At 33.6% G+C, this 24,488-nt stretch overlaps 6 protein-coding genes across 10 annotated transcripts; 4 read left to right on the plus strand and 2 right to left on the minus strand.

The window, feature by feature from the left end:
- The first annotated feature begins 4,260 nt into the window (after positions 1-4,260).
- Positions 4,261-12,600, plus strand: LOC128877622 (serine/threonine-protein kinase SIK2-like). Of its 2 annotated transcripts, none has more exons than XM_054125091.1 (10): positions 4,261-4,605; positions 6,260-6,464; positions 6,748-6,894; positions 6,971-7,291; positions 7,375-7,498; positions 7,574-7,785; positions 7,916-8,061; positions 8,590-9,134; positions 9,216-9,634; positions 10,541-12,600. In XM_054125091.1, exons 2-10 carry the CDS (start codon positions 6,339-6,341, stop codon positions 10,658-10,660), a joined length of 2,160 nt encoding a protein of 719 aa, XP_053981066.1. In that variant the 5' UTR covers positions 4,261-4,605; positions 6,260-6,338; the 3' UTR covers positions 10,661-12,600. The 2 variants fall into 2 exon arrangements, with proteins under 2 accessions (XP_053981066.1, XP_053981067.1); XM_054125092.1 differs by lacking the exon at positions 10,541-12,600 and adding an exon at positions 10,119-10,495.
- Positions 12,601-13,021: 421 nt separating this feature from the next.
- LOC128877628 (39S ribosomal protein L41, mitochondrial) lies at positions 13,022-13,930 on the minus strand. Its single transcript, XM_054125105.1, has 2 exons — positions 13,504-13,930; positions 13,022-13,426 (listed from the first exon to the last, which is right to left on the minus strand). The coding sequence occupies exons 1-2, from the start codon at positions 13,661-13,663 to the stop codon at positions 13,086-13,088; spliced, it is 501 nt and encodes a 166-aa protein (XP_053981080.1). The 5' UTR covers positions 13,664-13,930; the 3' UTR covers positions 13,022-13,085.
- A 1,932-nt stretch (positions 13,931-15,862) lies between these two features.
- Positions 15,863-17,490, plus strand: LOC128877627 (general transcription factor IIF subunit 2). Its single transcript, XM_054125104.1, has 6 exons — positions 15,863-16,419; positions 16,490-16,641; positions 16,713-16,802; positions 16,876-17,000; positions 17,066-17,209; positions 17,295-17,490. Exons 1-6 carry the CDS (start codon positions 16,265-16,267, stop codon positions 17,448-17,450), a joined length of 822 nt encoding a protein of 273 aa, XP_053981079.1. The 5' UTR covers positions 15,863-16,264; the 3' UTR covers positions 17,451-17,490.
- A 148-nt stretch (positions 17,491-17,638) lies between these two features.
- Positions 17,639-21,026, minus strand: LOC128877625 (mannose-6-phosphate isomerase-like). 4 transcript variants are annotated; one of them, XM_054125099.1, is made up of 6 exons: positions 20,580-21,026; positions 19,948-20,278; positions 19,573-19,888; positions 19,308-19,475; positions 19,027-19,229; positions 17,639-18,958 (listed from the first exon to the last, which is right to left on the minus strand). In XM_054125099.1, the coding sequence occupies exons 2-6, from the start codon at positions 20,263-20,265 to the stop codon at positions 18,752-18,754; spliced, it is 1,212 nt and encodes a 403-aa protein (XP_053981074.1). In that variant the 5' UTR covers positions 20,266-20,278; positions 20,580-21,026; the 3' UTR covers positions 17,639-18,751. The 4 variants fall into 4 exon arrangements, with proteins under 4 accessions (XP_053981074.1, XP_053981077.1, XP_053981075.1 ...); XM_054125102.1 differs by having other exon boundaries at positions 20,570-21,026; XM_054125100.1 differs by having other exon boundaries at positions 20,477-21,026.
- A 141-nt stretch (positions 21,027-21,167) lies between these two features.
- On the plus strand, positions 21,168-22,432 carry LOC128877629 (60S ribosomal protein L30). Its single transcript, XM_054125106.1, has 4 exons — positions 21,168-21,278; positions 21,358-21,403; positions 21,828-21,973; positions 22,208-22,432. Exons 2-4 carry the CDS (start codon positions 21,383-21,385, stop codon positions 22,383-22,385), a joined length of 345 nt encoding a protein of 114 aa, XP_053981081.1. The 5' UTR covers positions 21,168-21,278; positions 21,358-21,382; the 3' UTR covers positions 22,386-22,432.
- Positions 22,433-22,588: 156 nt separating this feature from the next.
- LOC128877626 (O-glucosyltransferase rumi homolog) lies at positions 22,589-24,396 on the plus strand. The gene is made up of 6 exons (XM_054125103.1): positions 22,589-22,799; positions 22,867-23,038; positions 23,101-23,302; positions 23,437-23,715; positions 23,779-24,011; positions 24,086-24,396. The coding sequence occupies exons 1-6, from the start codon at positions 22,673-22,675 to the stop codon at positions 24,276-24,278; spliced, it is 1,206 nt and encodes a 401-aa protein (XP_053981078.1). The 5' UTR covers positions 22,589-22,672; the 3' UTR covers positions 24,279-24,396.
- Positions 24,397-24,488: the final 92 nt, after the last annotated feature.

The following is a 24,488-nucleotide window of genomic DNA, read 5'->3' on the forward strand; positions in this document are numbered from 1 at the left end:
AGTATTATCGTCTAGAAGTTTGTTTTTTCAGTAATTTTTAGGAATTAATTTTTCCAAAACTATCAAACCTACAGTACCAGGGTTTATTTTATGCATAATAAAACACATTTCAACTAACAACACAAATTTTTATGAAATACTTGATTGAAATCTATACAAGTTATGCGCTGTTATGCAGGTTGTGGCGTGAGACGCTCGTTCAATCAGGCGCAGAGGTTGTGGCGGTTCTAGTCGTCTGAGACAGAAAAACAATTTTTTTTTCAATCTATATGAATGTACTTATCGTCTGAACTAGAATTAAGTGAGTACTAAATTTTTTTCGGAATCGCAGCTGTTTGAAAATTAAGGTTTAATTTTCCCGGAAAATTGTCAAGTAAAATATGAGAGCAGGGCTAAAATATTCAAGCTGTCGGTATAATTCTGGTTCAGGCCATAGGTGATGGTGCCCTCGAAATGTGTGTAAAACCAGAAGTCAGTCGGTCTAATAGTTTTTGAGAAAAACGTGCGCCCGATTTGAAAAATGTCGTTTTGAGAAAAACACGTTTAAAGTTTGCTATACATTTAGCACTAATACTGGTGAACAGCCTTTAAGCCTCTGTAACTATGAGAGCTCTACGAATTTCAAATTAATATTTTAAAGGCACTTTCTCAAAACCCCAAATGATAAGAAAATGCAAAAAAAAAATCGAATTTTTGAAGTTTCTAGACGATAATAGCCCCTTAACACTAGATTTTTCATCAGATTTCTATTACTATAGTAATGCTTTAATGAGTGAAGTGAATTTACTGAAATTAATTAGGAGGCTTAGATAAGAAATGAATTTGGATATATGCTTATCTTTTTAAACTGACGAGAATCAGCGTAAGTGGTTGGCGAAAAACATAAACGGTTTCTGTAAATCCTCGTGAAAATAGGAAACCTTAGTATTCTGTAAAACCTAGTGAAATTATAAAAACGATTTAAAATCCTAGTGTTAAAATTCTCTCGTTCCTTTTGGACCCTTCATAATTTCATTATTAATGAGCTAACCTTCGATTTTCATTAGGATTTCTCATTTTCTCATCGAAGTTGTAAGCATAAGCTACCGATAACAGGCTGTTTCGTTTAAAGGTTACTCGTGCAGTTAATGTGTTATCGATGAACATTGCACTAAAAAAAAAGTTCATTAGACAGTAATTATTAATTCGTGTAATCGTCGCATTTAACTGACGCGCGTGAAATCGAGTTATTTGCGTTAAGTATATGTTACAGTTTCTAGCACGTGCGACTGTTTCGCGAAGAAAAAAAAAAACGATACATGTTCTGCTTTCGTGTCTTGACATCTCCCAAGTATCGCGACTGAGAAGTATGCCTCTGGGGGTATTCTCGGTTCAAATCATTCTGTGCATACCACGCAGACCTGGACTCTGTGATTACTTTTTTAATCGTTACACACAGCCGTCAGATTAAAATCCACATTTGCAATACTCAATAATATATTCTACCCGTAATTATTCACGTTTCTAGAACGTGATAATTGTTCATATTCCTTATAAGATACACCTACGTGCTCGATGATTCAAAAAATATCAATGCTCAAGTTATTTACGATACTTCGAATTAAAAACTAACAAAAATTTCGAACAAAAATACTCCCCCCGCATCCCCGCAATTTCAATTTAAACCTAAATTCGTCACTCCCAGCTGTCAGATTAAAAGCTGCATTAGCAATCCGCGATCGTGAATCAGTAATTTGTCATCTCTCGGAGCTAATCGTGTCTGATTGGCTCTGAAGTATTCATTAATCATAATTATGGAATACCCGGCACTGATTTGCCCCAGTGTAGACAGCGTCGCTTGAACCAGGTGGTCCCTCGGAGGCGTTCTTCTTCGATGATGTATACGCATCGAGAGAAAACGTGCCCGTTCAGAAATGCAGCGATGATTTCACTGTCTAAAGAATCCACTCGAACGATACAATAACAAAAATGTCACGCGACGTCTTCCTTGACCTGTGACAACGTATTGAATATTTAAAGAATTCAGTTTCGATACATTGTACACACGACGCGCATAATCAATTACGATTTTCGTTCTCGTGGGAAGTAGGGGAGGGACGAGTTTTGTTTCGTCGCATTGCAAAGGAATCCCTAATTCTGGCGTGATCCGCGGAGCAGGTAGCTCGCGTGACGTTAAAAATCGCTTACGGTAGAGAAACGACGGCTTTGACGTCATTTGCTCAAAAAAAAGGTTGCCAGTATTTACTGGAATTAATTATCTGCGGTCGCCGATGACGGGGGCGATCGTGAAACTGCTGACGATCACCGAGAAGAAGAAAAAAAGCGGTCTATACAGATAAGAAATCGAACAGGAAATAATACAACGATTAAGATAATCGTTTATCGAATGAAGAACCTGTTAAATATTATCGTAATACGTTTATGAGAGTTAAAAAAAAAAGCTAAATGAAATATTAAATGTCCGCTAAGGGGGAAAGCCACGAGTAAAAATAATAGGTATATTCCATCGATTGTTTTTCGGAAACAATTGGATCGCTAAAAGTTATTTTCAGTTTGTTATTAGCTGCATCGCTATTTTATTTAAGGAATCTAAATACAAATGATTTTTTATTGTTAAATCACTTAATACTTTTTTGTATTAAATCACTAGTATTCGAAACAAAAATTGTAACTCTTTAAAGATTAAAGGGCCCAAAATATTAACATTTTATCGACAGGTACCGATTGAATATAGAATTAAATTCACTAATATTTATTTATTTTGACATTAGTATTATTCAATCTTTAGTTTCTGTAGTGGAATCGTTTTTTGACTAATATTTACATAATATTTCATAATACCTATAACGATGGGAGCAATATCTCGATAATAAATGACAAAGTATTGGTGTGTTAGCTAAAAAATCGTTTGGTGGATCGATACACTGTACCAGTCGGTAAAGTGTTAAATAGAGAGTCCCTTTTTACCGACTCACAGGTGCAAGTGTCTTCCCGCTACTAACAAAACGATGACGCAGGCTTCACCGATGCTAATATTGACTTTGAAAAATTTCCAAATGAATAGGTAATCGTTCTTTAGGAATCATTTTTGTTTACGCAGAGTGGACAACTGCAACTCTCTGCGACTCTGCAAGGACGATACAGTTTTTAACCAAACGCTTTCGATGCCCTCCTATGATTATCTATTTAACTTGAAATTTTTCAAAGTTTATTATAAATATTAATGTCAGTGAAGTCTGCGTCATTTCGTTTGTAACTACTTTTACCGTAATTGAACAAATAACGAAATGCAAAAATCATTTACGTAGAATTAAAGTGACTAATGCATGAAACAATAGTATACAGGGTGTCCGAAAAATGTTGTAACACTTTGAAAGAGGTGGTTCGGGAGGTGATTTGAAACAACTTTTTCCTTAGCGAAAATGTTGTCCGAGACTGCGTTGAGGAGATATTAACAAAAAACACTGACCAATCAGAGCGCGCGTATACCGGTGGAGCGGCCGCGGTAGCGAAGGCTATGTGCTAAGCGGCCGCGCTTGTACGCGAACAAGCGACTCTACGTGTATCGAAGCGAAGGACATTGGACGCGGCCGCTTAGCTCGTCGTAGCCTTCGCTACCACGGCCGCTCCAACGGTATACGCGCGCTCTGATTGGTAGGGGTTTTTTGTTAATATCTCCTCAACAAAGTCTCGGACAACATTTTCGCTAAGGAAAAAGTTGTTTCAAATCGCCTCCCGAACCACCTCTTTCAAAGTGTTACAACATTTTTCGGACACCCTGTGTAATTCATATATTGCATATCAAAACTGCATACGAAAGTTCAAAAACGGTAATTTGACCAGTCATGGTAGGTTTAGCGTATATAACTTATAGTATATAATTCATATATTGCATATCAAAACTGCATAGAAAAGTTCAAAAACGGTAATTTGAGCAGTCGTGGTAGGTTTAGCGTAAAATATTTCCCGTAAGCTCTCGTGGCCAAGCATTTCGCTCGCCAAGGAAACGATTATCTCGAGGAAATACAAAAGAGCCAACAGGATCACGTCGGTCCTGGCCACGTGGTGGCGGCACGAGGCTATTTGCCTTGCAATTACACTCAGAAACAATTAACGATGAGACGATAGTGGTACGTACGTTGACGTCAATTGTCGAAGATAACGTGCGCGCGCGTGTGCACGATGCGCGATAGCAGCAGCTGGTGGGGGAAGAACGACGAGGAGGGCGATGACGGTGGTAGCGACGATGCTCGCTAAGAATGGCCGAGACGTGGGTGAGGGGTCGTTGGCGCGGGAGTGGGGGTGAGGAGGGGAGTACGCAGGGCCGACGACGCTGGAGTAGCAGGGGGGTAGCAACATGGCTGTCGGTCAGTCGGTATCGAACCGCCGGGTTACGCGAAGCTCCTACGACTCTCGCCGTAGGAACGCCGCCGCTCCGGGACGAGATTTGGAATCTCGTGAGCGTGAAGGACGACTTCTCACCGATGGCATCGGCTCCCCGACCTTACGCACCCGTCGAGGTCGGCAGCACGTTTATTTCCCTTGAAAAACGGTCCTACCGGTTCGGTACGTGCAGTACCCGGTAATTCAAGCCAGGATCGAACCGTGAGTAACCAGAAATTGTCCAAAAAAAGCAGATGAACGTGGTGATCACAGTTCTTCCCTGTTTTTTTATTTTTTTTTTATTTTTATTCATCCGTTTTGTCTCGATTAAATGAGGCGCAAGAAGGGAGCTGGTATTCGAACGATCCCATCGCGACTATCTTATCGTTGAGGCCTGAAACGTGGTTATAAGTAACATGCCGAGCTCAGATAATGATTTTTGAAAGGTAAACGCACAGCTGATGTTGAAGTAACGAAGATCATGTGGAAAACTGGTGTTGTATCGAAAACGATACCATGGGCAACAAGGGGTTAACGCTACCTGTGTCCATTGCTTCCGTATCGTGGGTGTAAGCGATAGCGTTTCGAGCCAGTGGGTCTTCCAAGTTCTCGGCTCGGCCTTTTCGTTTTCCTGCTCTATTTTTTTTTGGCGTTTCTTTTATCGTCTCGTCGAGGGCTATCGACGGTTATCGATCCTGGACCCGTCGATGAGCAAGAGGTCGTTGTCGATCCGTGACGTCAGTCGAGAATACCTATTGTACTTGTTGCAGGAAGCTTTTGCACTTTTGCGAAGCTTCGTTTGCCACGGGCCTTCTTTTGTGTGTCGGCATTTTTCTTTTTTTTTACGTGGGATAACAATGACGCGTTTGTCTACATCAGGAATGGACAAAATTCTTATCTAGATAGAAACTTCGAGTAACGAATGAAAGATAAACAACTTTCGACTCGTTATTTGATGAAGGAGAATTGCAATTTGTATTACGAATAAAAATTATATTTCACGTTAAACGAATAACTAGGCGTTTGAGTAACCGTTCAATGAGATAAACGCGGCAGATTAATCGTTGCATGGTGTTTTTATTCGAATAATGGATGCATTGTAGGCCCTACATGCTGCGCGTACAAACGCGTGAACGTTTCTCGTCGAGCATGTCCCTTTCGGAGTAAAATATGCTTTTCGAGTAATAAACAGCGAATTATTTCGTTCCCAAGTCTGATGCACTGTAATTGAAATTAAAAAATAGCATTTTGCTTGTGTCACTGCGGGAATACAAGCCAATTTACTCGAGATAAACAGATGAAACCTGAGATACTACTTGAAATATTGCTTCAAATATTTCGAATACTATTTTAGATGGTAGACGTCAACGCGAATGTAAATTGTGTAATATTTCAAATAAAACATGCAAATCCGAGAAATAATCGTTTTATTTAAACGAACACAATGATAAATGAAGCAAAATAAAAACGTTCCTCTTTGTTATGCTCCAAAACAACGAATAAAGTATTTTTATAAATAAATTGTTAATGAAATAGAAGTACTTTGTAGATTGTATATTGAGGTGTCAAAGACCTGAGGTACAGATTTGGTGTATTGCACTTTGAGGTGATAGGCCAATTGAGCCTAGAATAAACATTACAAAACATAAACTGGTTTTTGGAGTTTGAACTTTTGAAAAATGCACTTTTATTTGCTTTGGTGTCCATTACTTAAGTATTAATCTATGTATATGTGACTGTGTCATGTATTGTTAAAAAGAAGCAATTACTTATGCTAATTTCAAGTAATGTAAATGACTCAAAGAATAATAGGAGCACTTGAATGTTAAGTGGCAATTAGTTTGTAATTATTTTAAACGTTTTTTCTTTTTTTCAGCAATTTCAAGGTAATTTTAAAGTACGGCAAAAAGAAGCAATCGTTTATAAATTGTTTGTGAGGAACCGTTTAAGTGAAAATGGATTCTGGTGTGGGACAAAGCAAAAAGCAAATTCGTGTAGGATTCTATGACATTGAAGGCACCATTGGCAAAGGGAACTTTGCAGTGGTGAAATTAGCTAGACATCGCATCACTAAGACAGAAGTAAATATAATTTATTGGAACTGATATTTGTTACTGTGATGGCGTGCCAATTACTATGATGTCAATTATTGGAACACAAAACCAGACATGTAGCTGTAGCATGACTGGCCTTATACTAATTCTTTGAAACCTGTTCGTATGTAAATAATCTATGATTCATTTACTCTGCAAGTAATAACAGAAAATGAGTGTTGCTGAAATTAGAAGACAAGTTGTCTATTGGTTTGAATAATTGACATTCTGCTACATTTACATTTACTAACCGAACTGTTCTTCTTTCTAGGTAGCTATTAAAATAATTGATAAAACACAGCTGGATCCTACCAATCTTGAAAAAGTTTATAGAGAAGTAGAAATAATGAAGCAATTAGAACACCCACATATCGTCAAATTGTACCAAGTTATGGAAACAAAAAATATGATATACATGGTATGCTTACACCATGCTTTAGAATATATTTACAGAATTTATGCAAGGACATATACAAATAGCATATCTTTTTCAGGTCTGTGAATACGCAAGCAAAGGTGAAATATTTGACTATATCGCACGTTACGGACGAATGGGAGAACCCAGAGCTCGTGCAACGTTTGCTCAAATACTCTCTGCGGTTGAATACTGCCATGCGACAGGTGTAGCGCATCGTGATCTCAAAGCTGAAAATTTACTCCTAGATGCTCAGATGAATGTAAAGATTGCTGACTTTGGCTTTAGTAATAGATTTTCACCTGGAGAGAGGCTAAGCACGTGGTGCGGTAGTCCCCCTTACGCGGCACCGGAAGTTTTCCGAGGGAAACATTATGCTGGTCCTGAAATTGATGTGTGGGTAAGCAATCTACCCTCACCTATCTAATGCACATACGTGTAACGTAAATAGTTGATAAATATACCATGTTTTTATTGTTACAGAGTTTAGGCGTTGTATTATACGTATTAGTATGCGGAGCACTGCCCTTTGATGGATCTACCCTTCAATCTTTAAGAGATCGTGTTTTAAGCGGAAGATTTAGGATTCCATACTTTATGAGTACAGGTATATTTGCGCTCGATATTTCTTTCGCCATCCTCTCAAATTCACTTTAAAGTACGCGTTAAATTTCCGTTGCAGATTGTGAGAGTTTAATACGGAAAATGTTGGTTCTGGAGCCTGCAAAGCGATACACCATTCCACAAATTAAGAGACATCGCTGGATGGCAGGGTCTGCGGACACTATTTGTTCAATAATCGTAACGAGACCATCGCCGTCCATCCAAGAACCAAATGAACAGATACTTCGACTTATGCATAGCTTAGGCATAGATATCACACGAACCAGAGAGGTAGGGATCATCAACTATTCCCGTTACTTGTAACGTATCATTTTTTACATAGAAGATTTAAATAATAATTATTTTATCTAGGAACAATTTACTTAAGGTTGCGTTTGACAAGGTTTTTCTCTTTTAACAGTCGTTGAGGAACAGCAGTTACGATCATCACGCTGCTATTTACTTCTTGTTATTGGAGAGGTTGAAGCAACATCGTGTCGGAAGCACAGCGAACAATAGTTGTTGGCCTAGCGTTGCAAGATCGAAAGAAGACAAATTTAAATCAAGGTAAATTTGTATCGCTAACACTTTATCAAACTTTATCATTTTGCACTAACTTTTGTTTACATGATTTAACGTAACGCGACGTAAATGTTTTCTTTTACTTCCAATCCTGCCAGTCGGAAAAATTTCTAAAGAATTAAATTTTAATCGTTTTAATTTTTATTTACAGCGATAGCTTAGTGGAACGTTGATCTTTATTGATGGTGATGCATATTTGGAGATTTTATCAGGACAGGTTGGATTGGAAACACTTTGGTGTCACTTTATTTTTGGTAATTCTTCATTTTATTTCATTGCTTTTCTTTAGCTTCGGATTTCATTTTTTATAATTAAACTTATCATTTTTTTCCGCTTTTCCGTAACATTCTATATTCGCGCCTATGACGGGACTACTTGGGTCCCCTTCAGGAAATCAACATGTAGATTACGTAGTTTCTATCTTCTCAGAGATTGTCAGAGAGTCTTGTCATCATAAACATCTGCATCAAACAATCAGAATGCACATGAAATACGTTATGTATCCGTTTCTAGAGTAAGAGAAGATACACCTCGAGGAGGAAAAAGGTTTAGTTCAACTAGTTCTTCGACTGATGAAGGATGCTGTAGCGCGGAAGGTGATCTAGAAGAAGGTCCAAGTGGTGACGAGTTGAGAGAAGCTCAGATTAAACTTGAAGAGCATAGACTAGGCCTAGATCATGATATCAGTCAACGAATTGACAGTCAGATAGTCAATCGAAGATTAAGTGATTATCAACACCATTTTGATACCCCACTTATGGATCCTATTGATCCTCCTAGTCGAACTGCATTATTTATTGCGGGTGGTAGCGGTAGCTCATCATCCGAACTTTTCGAGTCTAGTTTTGACTCTGGTTGCCCACCAGATTACTCGGGTGCAAATTCGTTCACAAGTAGTTTACCATCCTGCACCCCTCCACCACCTCTGAGTCCGTCACCAATAACTGGCAGGATATCAAGAGTTTCTCAGGGACGTAGAGCATCCGATGGTGGACCCAGATTGCTGTTTTGTCAGCAAGGTGGAGGAGACAGACCAACCAAACAGCGAAGTATTCAAGGTATTTAATCGGAAACAGGATACCTCGATCGTGTAAGTTTCTTCATTGCAGCGTGGTAGCAATTCGATTTTATCATTACAGATTCAGGCAAGGCAAGGGGTCATTTAGACCTTGTTCATTTAAGACCACCATCTACACCACCTGAGAATCAATCGCAATTTAAAATTCGTGGAGACTCTAGTACACAATTACAATTGTTAGTGCAGCAACGAATGCTGCAACAGAAGCGAAATTTATATCATAGACATAGGGGTGGTGGAAGCCCAACTCCTATACCATCGTCAGCGAGTACCACGGGTAGACGCGCCGATCATGTACCAAGACAAGATAGTTATAAACTAGCTCAGAGAACACAAATCTTGCCACCTTTATCTCAGGGACACGTTGACAGAGACTTTGACAGAGAAAGAAAACGAGACGAAGAAAGATGGAAAAGCCTGCCATCCCGACTAGCAGCAGATTGTCAGTTGGCAGAAAGGACATTGCTGTGGAGTCAACAGGTAATTCTATAAATAGAAATTTAAAAAATCGTTTAGGTTGAACCGCCGAATAAAAAAAAAGTTATCAGGCCGGAATAAAAGAACGCAAAAATAACTCGGTGGTATCTGTCCGACGAATCGTGACGTCATTGCTTTTTTGAAGCAAATTTAAATCGTGCCAGAATTGTGTACCTATACTCAAACTCAAACACAGAGTATTACGTTACCGTTCCTTTCATAATGTTAACATTGTTGTGAGCGTGTATCATGTTCACAACGATGAATCGATGTAAATATTATTAGTATCGTTTATGACATTAGTGACTAGATGTTACTTGTGATACGATAGCACAATTATTTGTGTTAGATGCAAATAAACAATTATTTTTATTTAATTTGGCAGTTTATTGTTTACTCTAATTTGCCTTACTTCGTGCATGTACCAATCCTCGACTGAACGTTAATGTGTACAGTTAACAAAAATATTTATATATTTTCGAAACAGATTGGACCACTTTTTGTAATGTATATTACCACGCCCGTATTGTTAATACGAATGTCTGGGAACAACAAACAAACAAAAAATAAAATTTCATTTTGATAACTGTGCAATATAATTTTGAATAGTTACCTATTTGCCTGTTAAATACACTTTTCAAACAACAATACTAATTTATGCACCGATACACCGTCGTAATCCCAGAGAATAATACTCTCTGTCATACTTGAGCACAACTGTGATTAAGGAATTCCCTAAACAATACAATATGAAACACCAAAACATCAAGCTTGAAAAATGCATATAATTTGTAGTACCTTTCCCTTATTTGGCTTCCTAGATTTTATTTTTTGATATGTCATAATAAAGATATTAAGCACAAAAATTGTACGCAAAATGTAAATAATTTAAAGAAGACAATATATCAGGTGGGTCTCAGTGGAGGAGCATCATATTTGCCACCTGGCAGTGTAGGTGGCTTTTTATGGCCCACTGGAAGCAACCCTCACTCAACCATCTTCGAAAACGTTGGGGATCCAATGGAATGAACATCTAGCCTGTTATACTTTTAGTATTGAATTGGAGATTTTGAGTCTGAAAGACTAGATACGACGCACGAAATACAATAAACAGTATTGCCTAGTCTTTCCATATCAGTATTTTTATTTATATAATTACATATTTTATCATATCTATTTTCTAAGTATCCAAGAACAACTTTATGTAAATTTGTTTGTAGAACTGTTTCCTTGGCGATACTCTAGCTTTCATACGCAAAATCTTTGATTAGACGGGAGGCACGTGTTACTAAATGTCAAAGATTTATTATCGTTGAACAATTTTTTTTCCGAAACTGTCTACTCCAAACATCGAATTTTATCATCTCTATTTATATATATTCATGTGTATCATTCATAGAAAAATTATAAACCTCGCGTACATAAAATGAACTTACAATATCGTTAAAATCTTTGTCATGTAGTAGCATATACGCCTACCTCATTGACTGACTGATTTTATCGGTCAAATATCCAATTATATCATAGACTGATAATTAACAAAAGGAAACACCAACCAAGTTTATATTAATAAGTAAGTGGCATATGTCTTGCTTTACAATGACTACGTTTAATTGGAAGTGCAACTCGTACAGTTGCACGTATTTTTAATGATAATAAACAAAGAGTGCTTTTGATGTGCTTCCCGAATATATGTATATTAATCGATATAATCAAAGAATAAAATTCTCTAAGTTAATTTACCAGTTCTACAACTTCCATTCAAAACAAACGAATTAACGAAACGTTTAAAACGGAATAAAATTTAGAGAGTATATCGTCGCAGAGTGAGAAAAGTATCGGTGTTCAAATTAAGGACAAGTAATTATAAATACATATGTTATAGCATAAGGGATAGAATCGCAATAATCTTCACTTCGTAGAAACGACTGAAATAACGTTTATTTGGGACTAGATGCAAGAACTATGCCACTTATGCTTTACTATGCAATTAATTGAAGAGTGGAGTTAATAAATGGAACAAATTACATTGAAATTTTTCATTATACATTTTTATCGATAATCATTCCAATAACGTTGTACAAAAATAGATGTTTTATCATTCCACTCTTCATTACGATGGTTATAGCAGGATAGGAATTAATAAAAAAAAAAGAAATAAAAACAATAATAAATAGCGATAAATAGTAGCTGCTGTTTAAAAAGTAACAAAGTGCTGCATTCTGTAAAGATGTTTAAATAAAATTGTTATATACACTGTCTTGAATGAAAAGTAATGATTGTTTACATTTTAAATTATACATTTTGTATGCGTCTTGATTTCTTTACAAATGAATGCAAGCTGCATTAATAGTCACTGGTAAATATTGCCACGCATAAATGTTAGTACAAAGTTATCATTTTACTCGAAACGAAAAAAAAACTAAGCAATTCTGCTTTTACGAGCTTCTCGCACGAGTACAATTAAAGTGAAAATAAAACGAATCAATAATAAGGAAATATTTGTACATTTTGATACGAATACAGCACTTTTCAAGGCAAATACGTATTAGATTCTGGTAGTCTAGTCAGTAGGAAGCAATACCGGCCGCGCACAACTGACAACGACTTTAATATTCAAATTTTCCGCCATTTTTTACCCAACAAAAAACAATCAAACTTCGCTCAAAAAGTTTTTTGATAAGTAAAAAAAAAAGATAGCTGTTAAGTTAGCGTAACCATACGAGATCTTGTTCTGGCATATTGTTCTCAAAAAGACATTCAAAAAAAAAAAAGAAACATGTGAACAAAACCCTCAGGAATTGAAAATCAGTTTTGGCATTGTTAAGTATTTACATCTACGTATGTCTTTTCTGGAATGATAGTCCTCGAAGTTGCATGAAATAGATTATTATTTACGAATATGTACTATTGATTTACTAGTAAGGATATTTATTTTGTCAGTGTACAAATAAATTCTGCAAAACATATTTTTACTTCTAACGAAAATCATTGTAAAAATGATTGTTGACAATGATACGCAATATTATTATTTGGCAATATATCATCAGATTAATGTGTGCAAGTAATTCGCGAAGGAATTATTTACTCTCACATAGTGACGTATTCAATAACGTTCTGTAAGAATTGAGTAATACAAAAGTAATAAAAAGCAAGAAATTGCAGTTTTTACCGAAAAGTCTGTTTTTTACATTTGCGATAAATTATATGTATACTTCATTATTTTCTTACTGTCAAATGTGACAGTAAGTAATTACTGTTTGCGAACTCCAAAAATGTCAACATGTGTATACATTGCGCATACAAAGGTACCAAATAAAAACATATGCAGACTGCATAATAAAATTTTCTTTGTTATAGGATATTAAATTTATTTAAACACCATTAATGTTAATTTTAATCATCATTTTTTTGTTTATTTTATGTTTACATTAATTTTAATATTGAACACAATCTAAGCTTCTTCTATCTCCATTGTAAAAAGATCTGTGCCAGTTTTTTCAGCTTGTAGTCTAGCTTCTTCAGGTGTCATACTTTCATATTTGCTAGGATTTAATGGTTCGCCATCTGGTCCTAACTGACCAGTTTCGAAATCTTTTTTAATTTTATCAGCATACACAAAGTTAAACAAATCTTTTGCTGTAAATGGACGTTGTTTAATTTCGTCAGCTCTGTAGGAAACATACGGTTTTAGATGAAAGTCTTTTAATGAAGGTACAATAATCTCTGGTATTTTTTCTGGAACGATGACTCTGTCGTCTCCATCTGTTATATATATATCTCTTACACCCCTTTCTAAAAATATCAAGTATATAAATGTATAAACACACTTGAGATTCTATACAATAAGCTAAAGAACAAGAAATTCTTACTATCAAACGGCATCTCAAAATTTGGATCAGTCGCCCGTCTTTGTTTAAATGCACGTAGGCCTCGCTTATTATAAATCAAAAATTTTCGAAAATTTCGTTTCCCATAACAAACAGACGATGTGGAGATTTTACGACTTATAACCATACATGCCGATGCCATTGTAATTTTTACAGATCTTATAACGATTTCAATGTGAAAATAGTCTACTTGTTAGGTTAGGTTTTGTACCAAATTCTGAATATTCAATCAGAACATTTCAAAAATATTATTCATAAAATTGAGATAACTTACAGTTAGATTGATACACTATTATTCATAAATGTTATAAATAATTCTTGATCATACAGTTATTTAATGTAAATTTAAATCATAAACAATACGTGTATACACACGCATATACTACGATTCTGTGAGAAGGGTGACAAACTTAAATTACGTAGCACAAAGTACATACGTGCATTTAATACTACATATTACTATTTCAGAAACTTTTTTCGGCATAATAAATATTTCATAAAATTATGAAATTTCATTTATAATATATCAATGTTTTATTAATATTTGAAAATTATGTCCATCACATGAAACAGCAGCTCATTTTAATAACGTATCCATTTCATGCTGTGCTGTTGTAGCTACTTTATTACATCTCTTGTAGCTACTTTATTCAACATATTAATTAATATTAATGAAATGTATGGATTTAAAATAGTAATCTACATATTTTTTAAAATTGTGCTTAAATGAGTAGCCATCTAGCGGTAAATATATCGAACTAAAATTGTATTGTATTGTATAGCTTTATTTAGCGTTAGCCCTTAACGGACTGTTTTCGCTTTTCTTACAAATCATATAATTCATTTTACATAACCTTTCTTATACAACTAGAGTACAAAAAACGTAACCCTTACAGTACATATCTCGTTAGACTTAAACAATATTGCATTTGTTTTCTTATATTAAACTTTAGTGCGTTACTATTGCATCTCTCATCCCACCACTCAATGGTTGAATTATGGTACATGTATATCCGCTATAACACTCATTCATAATTATCTCTTTTCACACTTATTGTCTAATCTTATTTCTACGCATGATTGTGCCCAGGCGGTCCATCCCACTCTGTCCTTACTTCATTTATTCCTACCCTGTTTCTGATTTTCCTACCCTACGTATATTATACCGATAAACCATTGGACGGGTATGGCTCTTGCGATTATCATATATCGATTTACCTTATCACTAAAGTCTTTGTACTTTCTTTCCCTTCGTATCTCACTATTTTCCACTATTTTTTATATATCTAACCCAGTCTCTTCAAAAAAATGACATATAGCCTTGTATATTTTGATTTTCCCTTCATTAAGAAGATTGTACACGTCGTTGTTGGCTTCTATTATTTCCTTACCTATATTTTTGAATAAATTCAGTCTTTTTTGAGTATTATACAAACTACATTCAATATCGAACTAAAATTCCGACCTCCGTACAGCGCACCACCGGGAAAACGCCCAAGTTTGTCCTCGAATAGTTCTTTTTTTCACTGCTAAATGGCGCCATTTACATGGTAATTGTAGGAATTCTACATAAAAGAATTACGAACACGAACAATTACCGAACTTTAACAACATGATAATTTATTTTAACAAGAACAATTAAATAAGATTAACAATTTGAATACAAGGAGCTGATTGAAAATACGTCTGAACTGAATGACGGTTATTAAGGTAACGTTAAAAATAATTGCTACTAACTGAAAAATAAATTGCGTGATACAAGAAAACGTAATTAAAATTTGCTACGTTCAAACCCAATTACAAACAATTATCAATGTGAAGTATTATACATGTAAAAATCGATAAATAATCCCACATAATTACCGACGTCTGTGGTACGTTACCATGTGTGAGCAAATTACCGTGTAAATTGCGCCATCTAGCAGTGGAAAGAGGAACTATTCGAGGACAAGCTTGGACGTTTTCCCGGTGGTGCGCTGAACGGAGGTCGGAATTTTAGTTCGATATATTTACCGCTAGATGGCGAATCGCTACACTATGAAAAGCGCGCGTCATTCGAATTAGTTTTGCAAACATCACGAGTTATTTGGAATAATATACTACCAGCGGTGTAATAACTTTATTTGCGTATATTTTTAAGCTTCTTCTGTATATTAAAACGAGGGAAATATTATAAAGTGTTCCGCGTTCAGTCATGGATCTTTATAAATGTTTTAGATTTAGGCACCCTACGTGGGAGCTAATATTCCTAACCATGGTGAACCAATAAGATTCTTATATAAGTCGAAGGATTATGTTACTAGAATTCATTTTCTCATTGGATGAATCATGAAAATGCAAGAGAATTTCATGTATTTTTCTATAATGGCGATACAATCTCGAAAATCTGCAATCATTGCTTTGAAACCGTTGCTTTCAATTTTCAGTTGCTTTATTTCTACGTGAAGAATACCGTTTTGATAACACGTATAAATTGTAACCTAAACGTTAAATATTCGATGTAAACATAGATACGGATAGAAAGTACAATTGTAAAATAATTATCCAGATTGCTTCCTTTGAAGGGAGAATAATTGACATTTGTTATTCTGCATTCCTTAAAAGTATTTTTATGAAATATAAAGGAGTTCACAATATATAAATATATCAAACATTGCAAGTAAATACAGTCTTCTTTATTTCACAAGACAGCACCCGACTTCTTTAGCAATCGTTCTTTAATAGAAATTGATAGAAATAAATCATGTCTGCGAGTACTTCTTCTTTCCACACAGAAAAAGAATTAGATTTAAGTAACGCTGGCAGAGGTGTATGGCTAGTCAAAGTGCCTAAATATATCGCGAATAAATGGGAGAAAGCACCTGGGAATATAGAAGTTGGAAAATTAAAAATAACTAAGTGGGTTTACTGTTTAGATGTCTTAATGTTATGGTATCATATGAATATTAAAGTTTATATTCATTGGTAGAAACCCTGGTCAAAAGGCTGAGGTATCTCTCAAATTATCAGAGGCTGTCTTAGCCTTAAAAGAAGCCGGAGAAGAAGAAATTCCTAAACAACATAGATTAGATGTTACAACAGTAACAAAACAAATGTTAGGTGTATTTTCTCATGTTATGCGTAAGTCCTCTATAGATATTTCTGGAATGATTTGCTGGAAAATAGATTTAGTAAATGTACATTTTTTCCAGCATCGAATAACTCTGATTCTATTGTTCCTGAAACTGAAAAGCTTTACATGGAAGGGAGAATTGTACAAAAATTAGAATGTCGACCATATGGTAATAATTATGTTGTAAAATAGTTAAACCTTCATTGGTGGATATACTTTATACATGAATGTTTTATTTTCAGCTGATAATTGTTACATGAAGTTGAAATTACAAAGCATTAAGAGGGCTTCTGTACCGCAAAGGCAGGTTCAACAATTGGATAGGGTGGTTCAAAATTTCAAGCCTGTTTCTGACCATAAACATAATGTGAGTATTTTATGCAAAGCTCTTAAAATAAAAATGTTATGTTAATAAAATTATATATTTGTTAGATTGAATATGCAGAGAAGAAGAAAGCTGAGGGTAAAAAGATGCGAGATGATAAGGATGCAGTATTGGATATGTTGTTTGCAGCATTTGAAAAACATCAGTATTATAACATTAGAGATCTTGTGAAAATTACAAGACAACCAATTGTAAGTACTTTTTTTTTCCAATAAAGCTTACTCAGACAGCAATGAACATAGATTATAATAAATATTTATACTTTTATATTACTAGGTATATTTAAAGGAAATATTAAATGAAGTTTGTAACTATAATCTAAAAAATCCTCATAGAAATATGTGGGAGTTAAAGCCTGAGTATCGACATTACAAAGAAGAGGAAAAACCGGAAGGTTCTCAAAAAAAAGCTGATGAGTCGGATGATGATTAATTGATGATATTTGTATATACGCTTATTTCTTTTTTGTTTAATCAATTGAATTGCAGTTAGGAATAGAATATTTTGTATGATTTTAATCTCGAGGCTGTGCAAAATTTAGACATTTCTGACAAATAATTTAGATTTCTACATTCTTAATGATTTGATTACATTGTGTCAGTAAGGAATAGAAATTAAGATTATAACAAACACGTTATCTCTTTATTTTCTGAACACATACAATTAGTAGTTGAAACAACTACCTGTATTACATTAGGAGTCGAAACTTTTTATTGTTACGTAAGAGAAAATTGTAAATTTATAAAGTATGTATTTATACTTCCTTAAAAAATGCATTGTGTTGTTTCAAACACGCAGTTGTTACAAATATTAAAATATTTCTTAAATTGTAAATAAAAGTCAACATATTCTATACATATATTAAAATATTTTAAAAGCAATTTTTTTCAACTGGCACTATCTTATTCGCGATAGAAATAAAATAACATATACTCTAATCTTTTATTCTCATAAATAAGGCATTATGGAATGATAATTTGTAAATGCTAGCTTTATATGATCATGCTTTAAGTTTATACGTGTGATGCTACATAACCTCTTTGCTATTTTCATTATACATCATAAAGCAAGTAACTTTAGCTTAATAAAATATTACGTAAAATCTTTCTGTGTATTTAACAAAGATAAAGTATTAACGAAGCAATAATTAATAAAAATTGACTAGAGTCGATTGCACATTATCTTTTGTTGTAGATACTGAGAAATAAAATTATGTCTTTGTAGTTTTATAAATTGTATATTACAAAAACGTATGTTTTTAAATATGAAATAAAATAACGAAGAGGAAACTTATGATCCTTCTAATATATAAAAGTACTATTTAATAGTGAAAGTTAAAAATATATATAATACATATATTATGGCAGGAATTGTAAATGATATTTGCTTCTAGTACAGACGAGGAATGTTTCTAATTGTATGCACTCGTGCATTAATCTGAGAAGTGTTATACGGAAACATCAACTCTATTTCCTAGCATTTTTTATGTAAACTATGGAATGCCTTACTATGGAAATAATATTTTTTATCTATTGGTAAAAATATAATATTCCAAGCGATCTATGTAGATCGTATTTATCTTCACGACTAATACGTATGACTACTGATATAGTTAAAAGTTCAACAGTTCTTGCCTTAGACTAAGAAGCATCTAAAAGTGCAATAATACTTTGTGCGTGCAAACATTGCTTTTGCCATCTGCCGCATTATTTTCAAGTATTTAGTAATTACCTTTACACGTTTACAAAGGCTTGAAACATCAACATTGGATGACATCCATATAAAACTTTAATTCCAATTTTTTCGTTTGCCGGAATGAATATGACAGAGCCTCGATAAAGAATTTTAGACGATGATATTTCACCTTTTCCGTTTATAATAATCAAGATACTAGCTGTACTCCTAGGAATTATATTATACGACGATCGTTCAGGAGGTATCTAAAATATGTGTACAAGGTTATAAAATATTGAAAATTCGTCGAAGATTTGTCTATGAGAAGACTCACTGTAATTTTAGCAACTGCAAAGTCTATTACAGGAGGACGAAATACTTCTGTGCATTCATCTTCACGAGAAGGTTGAAATTTTTTTGCAGAAGTTGGCTCACAATTGTACATTAACATTTCTACCAATGTTGGCACATCTTTCAGTTTTGAAGTTAACCCTGCACGGACTACATTATCAGAACACGCCATACATTCTATGCAATCTGTAAACATATGTTATTAAAATACATAAGATATTACAATAAGATATTAAAATAAAATACAAGTCATTAAATATTTACCACCAGAAAGATATGCATGTGGTTCATTTGGTCCAAGATATATAGCTTCACCAGGCTGCATTGTTATAAAATTAAAAAAGTAAATACCAAAACATCCCACATCTCCTGGATAATCTGAGTACAGTCTTTCTAACACACTAGCATGTAATGTTTGCCTCAATGATTCATCTAAAGACAAGGGATTAAAATACATTACAATACAATTACATTCATCATTACAAATAAAAATATTTTTTATGCATAATCAATCATTAATAAAACTTACCCAGATTAGACAATCTATCAAGTAATTTCCTAAGCTGCAGTGCTATTAGACCAGGATCACAAGTCATAAGACTATGAAAACATGTTTTTAAAGATTTAATAATGCCCATTTCGTCTGTTGTCGTAAATTTAAGTACTTTATCTTCTCCTATTACAGCGCGTAACTCTGGAAGAACTTTCAAAAATTCTTTAATCTCTCTAATTGGACGGAAGCCACAGAGAGCCTCGAAAGGTGTTAATGCTATTGCAAGCTCAGGTTTATGATTTGCATCTTTGTAAATAGTAGGGTATTGCTGATGCAATTGTTTTGCCTTATCCTGTGATGAAATACAATATTTAACCATGTATTACATAAAATACATATTAGTGCATATACCTTGTTCGGATGTGCCTGAATTGATAATGCTTTATTCACAGATAAAACCTTAAACAAAAATGGTAAATGTTGACCGAATATTTTTTTAACATCACTGCCTAGCACCTCACTATTTTCTTTGATGTATTTCTCCAAGGGTATATTTAATTCTTTTATATATGAAGGGCCATTGGGATGTGTGCCCATCCATAGTTCAGCATATGGTTTTTTTTCATCCAAACAGAAATCCGAGTTGGCAGATTTTATTAATGTAGCAACAGTACTATCAATACCATACCTTCCCCAGTCATAAGTTTGTATTTTACATTTAAGTTCCATTCTGTGAATATTTCTGAAACATGCAGAAAGTAAATATTACTTGTAATTTTTATATAAATATTTTAATACATTACCATTTATATAAAATTATCATTTTTGGATAAACTATTTTTTTTAACAATATTATAACATGTGTTACTCATTATAGAGTTATAATTTTTATGTTTAAATTAAAAAACATATGTTTATAGTCTTTTATGATATTACGTACGGGTATAAAAACGTAGACGTTGCTTGAAAGACTGAACTGTTTGACGTTTACACAAACTAAAAGCCCGATAAAAAAAAAAGAATAGATAAATACATTGAATTACCAGCTGCTCTGATAACACCTGCAGTATTTCGCTCGCATCTGTTATCATATTTACAAAGCAATACCCTGACTTCGTGGTTTCATTTTGCTTTTTCTTGCATTTCTTATTATTGATCGCATCGATTTCAAAAACGTTTTCTCATTTTAAACAATTTTCTTCTATGTATTTTCATTCATTTTATAAATGTAACAAGCTCGGTTGTTCATCATTTTGTGTTACATATCAGTGATATGATATCACACTGTTACAAGATTTCATTACAAGCATTAGGGGGGTATTTACAAAACTACTATATACAAAAAATTGATTGAGAATTTACAAGTAAGGCCCTAACGTAATCATATGAAATAACAATATATACAATTAACAAATACCAGAATATAGGATAATTTTTACTTGTTAAACAAGTATAAGAGTTATTAAAAGTATACATCCATCCACGCAAATTTTCTCTATGCAAGTTATGGATTTTGTTAAATTATATCGTAATTGTCTTCTGTTACATTAATCATTTATTATGAACATGTTATGTTGTTGTAAAATATATTTAAATCAATGAATTAAATTGTATAATACGTTTAACGGAAGTACCGATCTACGTCATTTGTATTTCGTGGCAATCTCGAATTGGACACATTGCGAGATATTCGACTTCTTTCACGTCCTAGCGTGTTCCGTCGCAGTACGCGTGCAGGCAAGGTACCTATTTAAATTTAAGTATTCTTTAATTTATATAAATATTTATCAATATTAAATATTTTCTAAATATTCTTTTCAGCGCTAGCTACAATTAAATATAAAAAATGGTGGCCCAAAAGAAACAGGTAATTTAATATTTTTGTTTGATGCACGTGTTCCATAGAATTCTCGAAGCACGTATTAAAATCATTTATTCATCTATACATTTAGAATGCTTCATAATAATATTTATACATACAACTATTAATTTCATGATTTCAATTCTAAAACTACTGTTAAAAGTAAGGTAGTCTCTTTTACGAAATTTATAATTTTTAAGGTTATATTGACTCCGTGCACGTGAAATGTTTCTTTCGATCGAACTTCAGAATCTTATAACATTTTTAATATTTCATGCATTTAATCGAATCAGTATCGGTGTAATATGTTATATTATTTCCAATGAGTATTTGATTTAATGTGATTTTTGGATACTGTTCTATTTTTTACACGACAATTCTGTGATTGTAAGTATTGCGGTTATGTGAATTGTTTTCTTTTCTTCAACAGAAAAAGTCTCAGGAGGGTATTAACACCAGATTAGCTTTGGTTATGAAATCTGGGAAATACGTCCTAGGTTACAAGCAGACATTGAAGTCTCTCCGGCAAGGCAAAGCGAAATTGGTCATCATCGCTAATAATACTCCTCCCCTAAGGTGAGACTGAGATGTAGTGCTCCTTCAGAAATCATGTATCAATATTAGTATTAAACGAAACGAAGGAAATCTGAAATCATACCATATAAATTTTATACATTTTAATGTCGATTTCTGTGTTCATAATGGGAGTCCTACGGAGTAGTCTCACGTCTCTGCTTGTAAGTGCAGAGACATTTTACATTCAAGATCTGAGACCAGGGTCTATACATATTTGTTTCTTTCTTTCAACAGGAAATCTGAGATAGAGTACTACGCTATGTTGGCAAAGACAGGTGTACATCATTATATTGGAAACAATATAGAATTGGGAACTGCGTGTGGAAAGTATTTCCGTGTATGCACCCTTTCCATTACAGATCCTGGAAACTCTGATATTATAAAGTCTATGCCCACTGGTGATCAGGCGTAAACATATATTTTTTATTTAATAAAAATTTAATAAAACCTAAAAACCTTTGTGTTTACTCTTTTATTTCTCCTGTTCCTTTAACTTTTTGTGGTTCTTTTTCTATAAACTTGAATACTGTATTGATGAATGAAAACAAGAGTTAAAAATATTTGAAGTAAAGTAGCTGTTCACGAAAGGAATTTTTTAGTTGTCCCAGATGTCACTAGCTTCCACTAGTTGCTTTTAGATAAATGTCGGCTATTCTGTTTATAATGCAAGATCTGTCATGCCGCTACTTTTAGAAAAAGATGTTAACATTGAGTTACATATCGTTAGTTTTTTTTGTCTGGCTAGGTTATTGCGAAGAACAATATTGTTCCATCGACAGTGCAGAAAGTTGTAATGAAGAGAAAGAAATTAATTTATACAAGAAAGGTATCTATATACATATATTTTTTAAACATTCTAACGCTGCGTAATTAACATATTTTTGTCTTTACAGCTGCTAACGAACAATACGTTAAGTATTATCATGCAATCGAAAAAGCAGAAACAAGTTACAAACCATGTAATAATACAAACAATGGTTGCTTTAATGATGTTATCACTTTCGACTTAAAAACTTTTAGAGAACAAGGTTTAAATAGAGATCTAGTGAATACTGCAAAAAATAGGTATGCAATAATTATAAATTCCCTGATAAATCTTCTCAAATTCAATTATATGGTCCTTGCAGAGGCACATTTTATCAGATAATACAAGGAAAGGTATATAGACAAAAGGATTGCATGTTTCCATCAAGATGTGCTGGAATAGAGCATTTTCTTTTACAATTGGCTCCTGATTTACCAGATATGGATTTAGTGATAAATACACGAGATTATCCTCAATCAAGCAAACATTTTGGTGGTCCATTGCCTATTTTCTCATTTAGTAAGGTAAATAAGAAATTGATAATTAGTCTCTAAGTATTATGGAATTCATTCTTGGTAATTCTTTAAAACCATTATATTTCGTTAACTAATTGTTTGCATTAGTCAAAGATTTCGAGTGTTTCAAAATGTATTTATAGACGCAACAATATTATGATATTACATATCCAGCATGGGCATTTTGGGAAGGTGGTCCAGCAATTTCTTTATATCCCCGTGGTCTTGGAAGATGGGACAAACATCGTATATACTTAGATAGAGCTAGCAATAGCACACCATGGGAAGAAAAAGAAAATATAGGTTTTTTCAGAGGTTCTAGAACAAGTTCAGAGCGTGATAATTTAATACTCTTGAGTCGAAGTAAACCAGACTTAATAGATGCTCAATATACTAAAAATCAAGCATGGAAATCCGAAGAAGTAATCATTTTTTATTTGTACGTTTATGTATAGACATACAAGTTATATAATTTTTTTTTACAGGATACATTATATGCAGATCCAGCTGCTGAAGTTACTTTTGAATCTCATTGCAAATATAAATATTTATTTAACTATAGAGGTGTTGCAGCATCATTTAGACACAAGCACTTGTTTTTGTGTCGATCTTTAATATTTCATGTTGGAGATGAATGGACTGAATTTTATTACAATGCAATGAAACCTTGGATTCATTACATACCTGTTCCTAAGGACGCTAATCGAACAGTATTAGAGTGAGACATTAATTATTTTTAACTTCAATCGATAATATTCTGATATGAACATTAGTACATTTTCATCCATCTAGGGAATTAATTCACTTTGCAAAAAGTAATGACGAATTATCCAAGAAAATTGCATATCGTGGAAGGGATTTTGTGTGGGATAATTTGAAGATGTCGGATATTTTACAGTTTTGGAAAAAACTCTTACGAAGGTATTCTAAACTTTTAACCTACAAAATTATTTTAGATGAAAATTTAATACGAATCAACAAATAGGGGAAATTTTAATAATAGTACAAGGAACATTTAATATAAATAATTTTATATATCTTTTTATTAAAATTTCAATTTTTGTATATAAAATGTTAATCAATAAAAATAATTTTGATAATGATTGGTTGTCAACTGAATCTTGAAAATAAATGTTAGTTAAAATGAACATACATGTTTTATTCATACTATATATACAATATCAGGGCATAGCAC

Source organism: Hylaeus volcanicus, chromosome 5 (genome assembly GCF_026283585.1).
Source record: "Hylaeus volcanicus isolate JK05 chromosome 5, UHH_iyHylVolc1.0_haploid, whole genome shotgun sequence".
Taxonomy (NCBI): domain Eukaryota; kingdom Metazoa; phylum Arthropoda; class Insecta; order Hymenoptera; family Colletidae; genus Hylaeus; species Hylaeus volcanicus.

Excerpts from the sequence above, each read along its gene's own strand:
- LOC128877622 (XM_054125091.1), top strand. The coding sequence starts at position 6,339 with ATGGATTCTGGTGTGGGACAAAGCAAAAAGCAAATTCGTGTAGGATTC. Across the intron at positions 6,465-6,747 it reads ATCGCATCACTAAGACAGAA|GTAGCTATTAAAATAATTGA; the intron begins GTAAATATAATT and ends TCTTCTTTCTAG. Across the intron at positions 9,135-9,215 it reads CAAACAGCGAAGTATTCAAG|ATTCAGGCAAGGCAAGGGGT; the intron begins GTATTTAATCGG and ends TTATCATTACAG.
- LOC128877628 (XM_054125105.1), bottom strand. The coding sequence starts at position 13,663 with ATGGCATCGGCATGTATGGTTATAAGTCGTAAAATCTCCACATCGTCT. Across the intron at positions 13,427-13,503 it reads TTTTGAGATGCCGTTTGATA|AAAGGGGTGTAAGAGATATA; the intron begins GTAAGAATTTCT and ends TGATATTTTTAG.
- LOC128877627 (XM_054125104.1), top strand. The coding sequence starts at position 16,265 with ATGTCTGCGAGTACTTCTTCTTTCCACACAGAAAAAGAATTAGATTTA. Across the intron at positions 17,001-17,065 it reads TTTCTGACCATAAACATAAT|ATTGAATATGCAGAGAAGAA; the intron begins GTGAGTATTTTA and ends TATATTTGTTAG. Across the intron at positions 17,210-17,294 it reads AAATTACAAGACAACCAATT|GTATATTTAAAGGAAATATT; the intron begins GTAAGTACTTTT and ends TTATATTACTAG.
- LOC128877625 (XM_054125099.1), bottom strand. The coding sequence starts at position 20,265 with ATGGAACTTAAATGTAAAATACAAACTTATGACTGGGGAAGGTATGGT. Across the intron at positions 19,889-19,947 it reads TTCAGGCACATCCGAACAAG|GATAAGGCAAAACAATTGCA; the intron begins GTATATGCACTA and ends ATTTCATCACAG. Across the intron at positions 19,230-19,307 it reads ACATGCATATCTTTCTGGTG|ATTGCATAGAATGTATGGCG; the intron begins GTAAATATTTAA and ends ATATGTTTACAG.
- LOC128877629 (XM_054125106.1), top strand. The coding sequence starts at position 21,383 with ATGGTGGCCCAAAAGAAACAG. Across the intron at positions 21,404-21,827 it reads TGGTGGCCCAAAAGAAACAG|AAAAAGTCTCAGGAGGGTAT; the intron begins GTAATTTAATAT and ends TTTCTTCAACAG. Across the intron at positions 21,974-22,207 it reads AATAATACTCCTCCCCTAAG|GAAATCTGAGATAGAGTACT; the intron begins GTGAGACTGAGA and ends TTCTTTCAACAG.
- LOC128877626 (XM_054125103.1), top strand. The coding sequence starts at position 22,673 with ATGTTAACATTGAGTTACATATCGTTAGTTTTTTTTGTCTGGCTAGGT. Across the intron at positions 23,303-23,436 it reads CTATTTTCTCATTTAGTAAG|ACGCAACAATATTATGATAT; the intron begins GTAAATAAGAAA and ends ATGTATTTATAG. Across the intron at positions 24,012-24,085 it reads GCTAATCGAACAGTATTAGA|GGAATTAATTCACTTTGCAA; the intron begins GTGAGACATTAA and ends TCATCCATCTAG.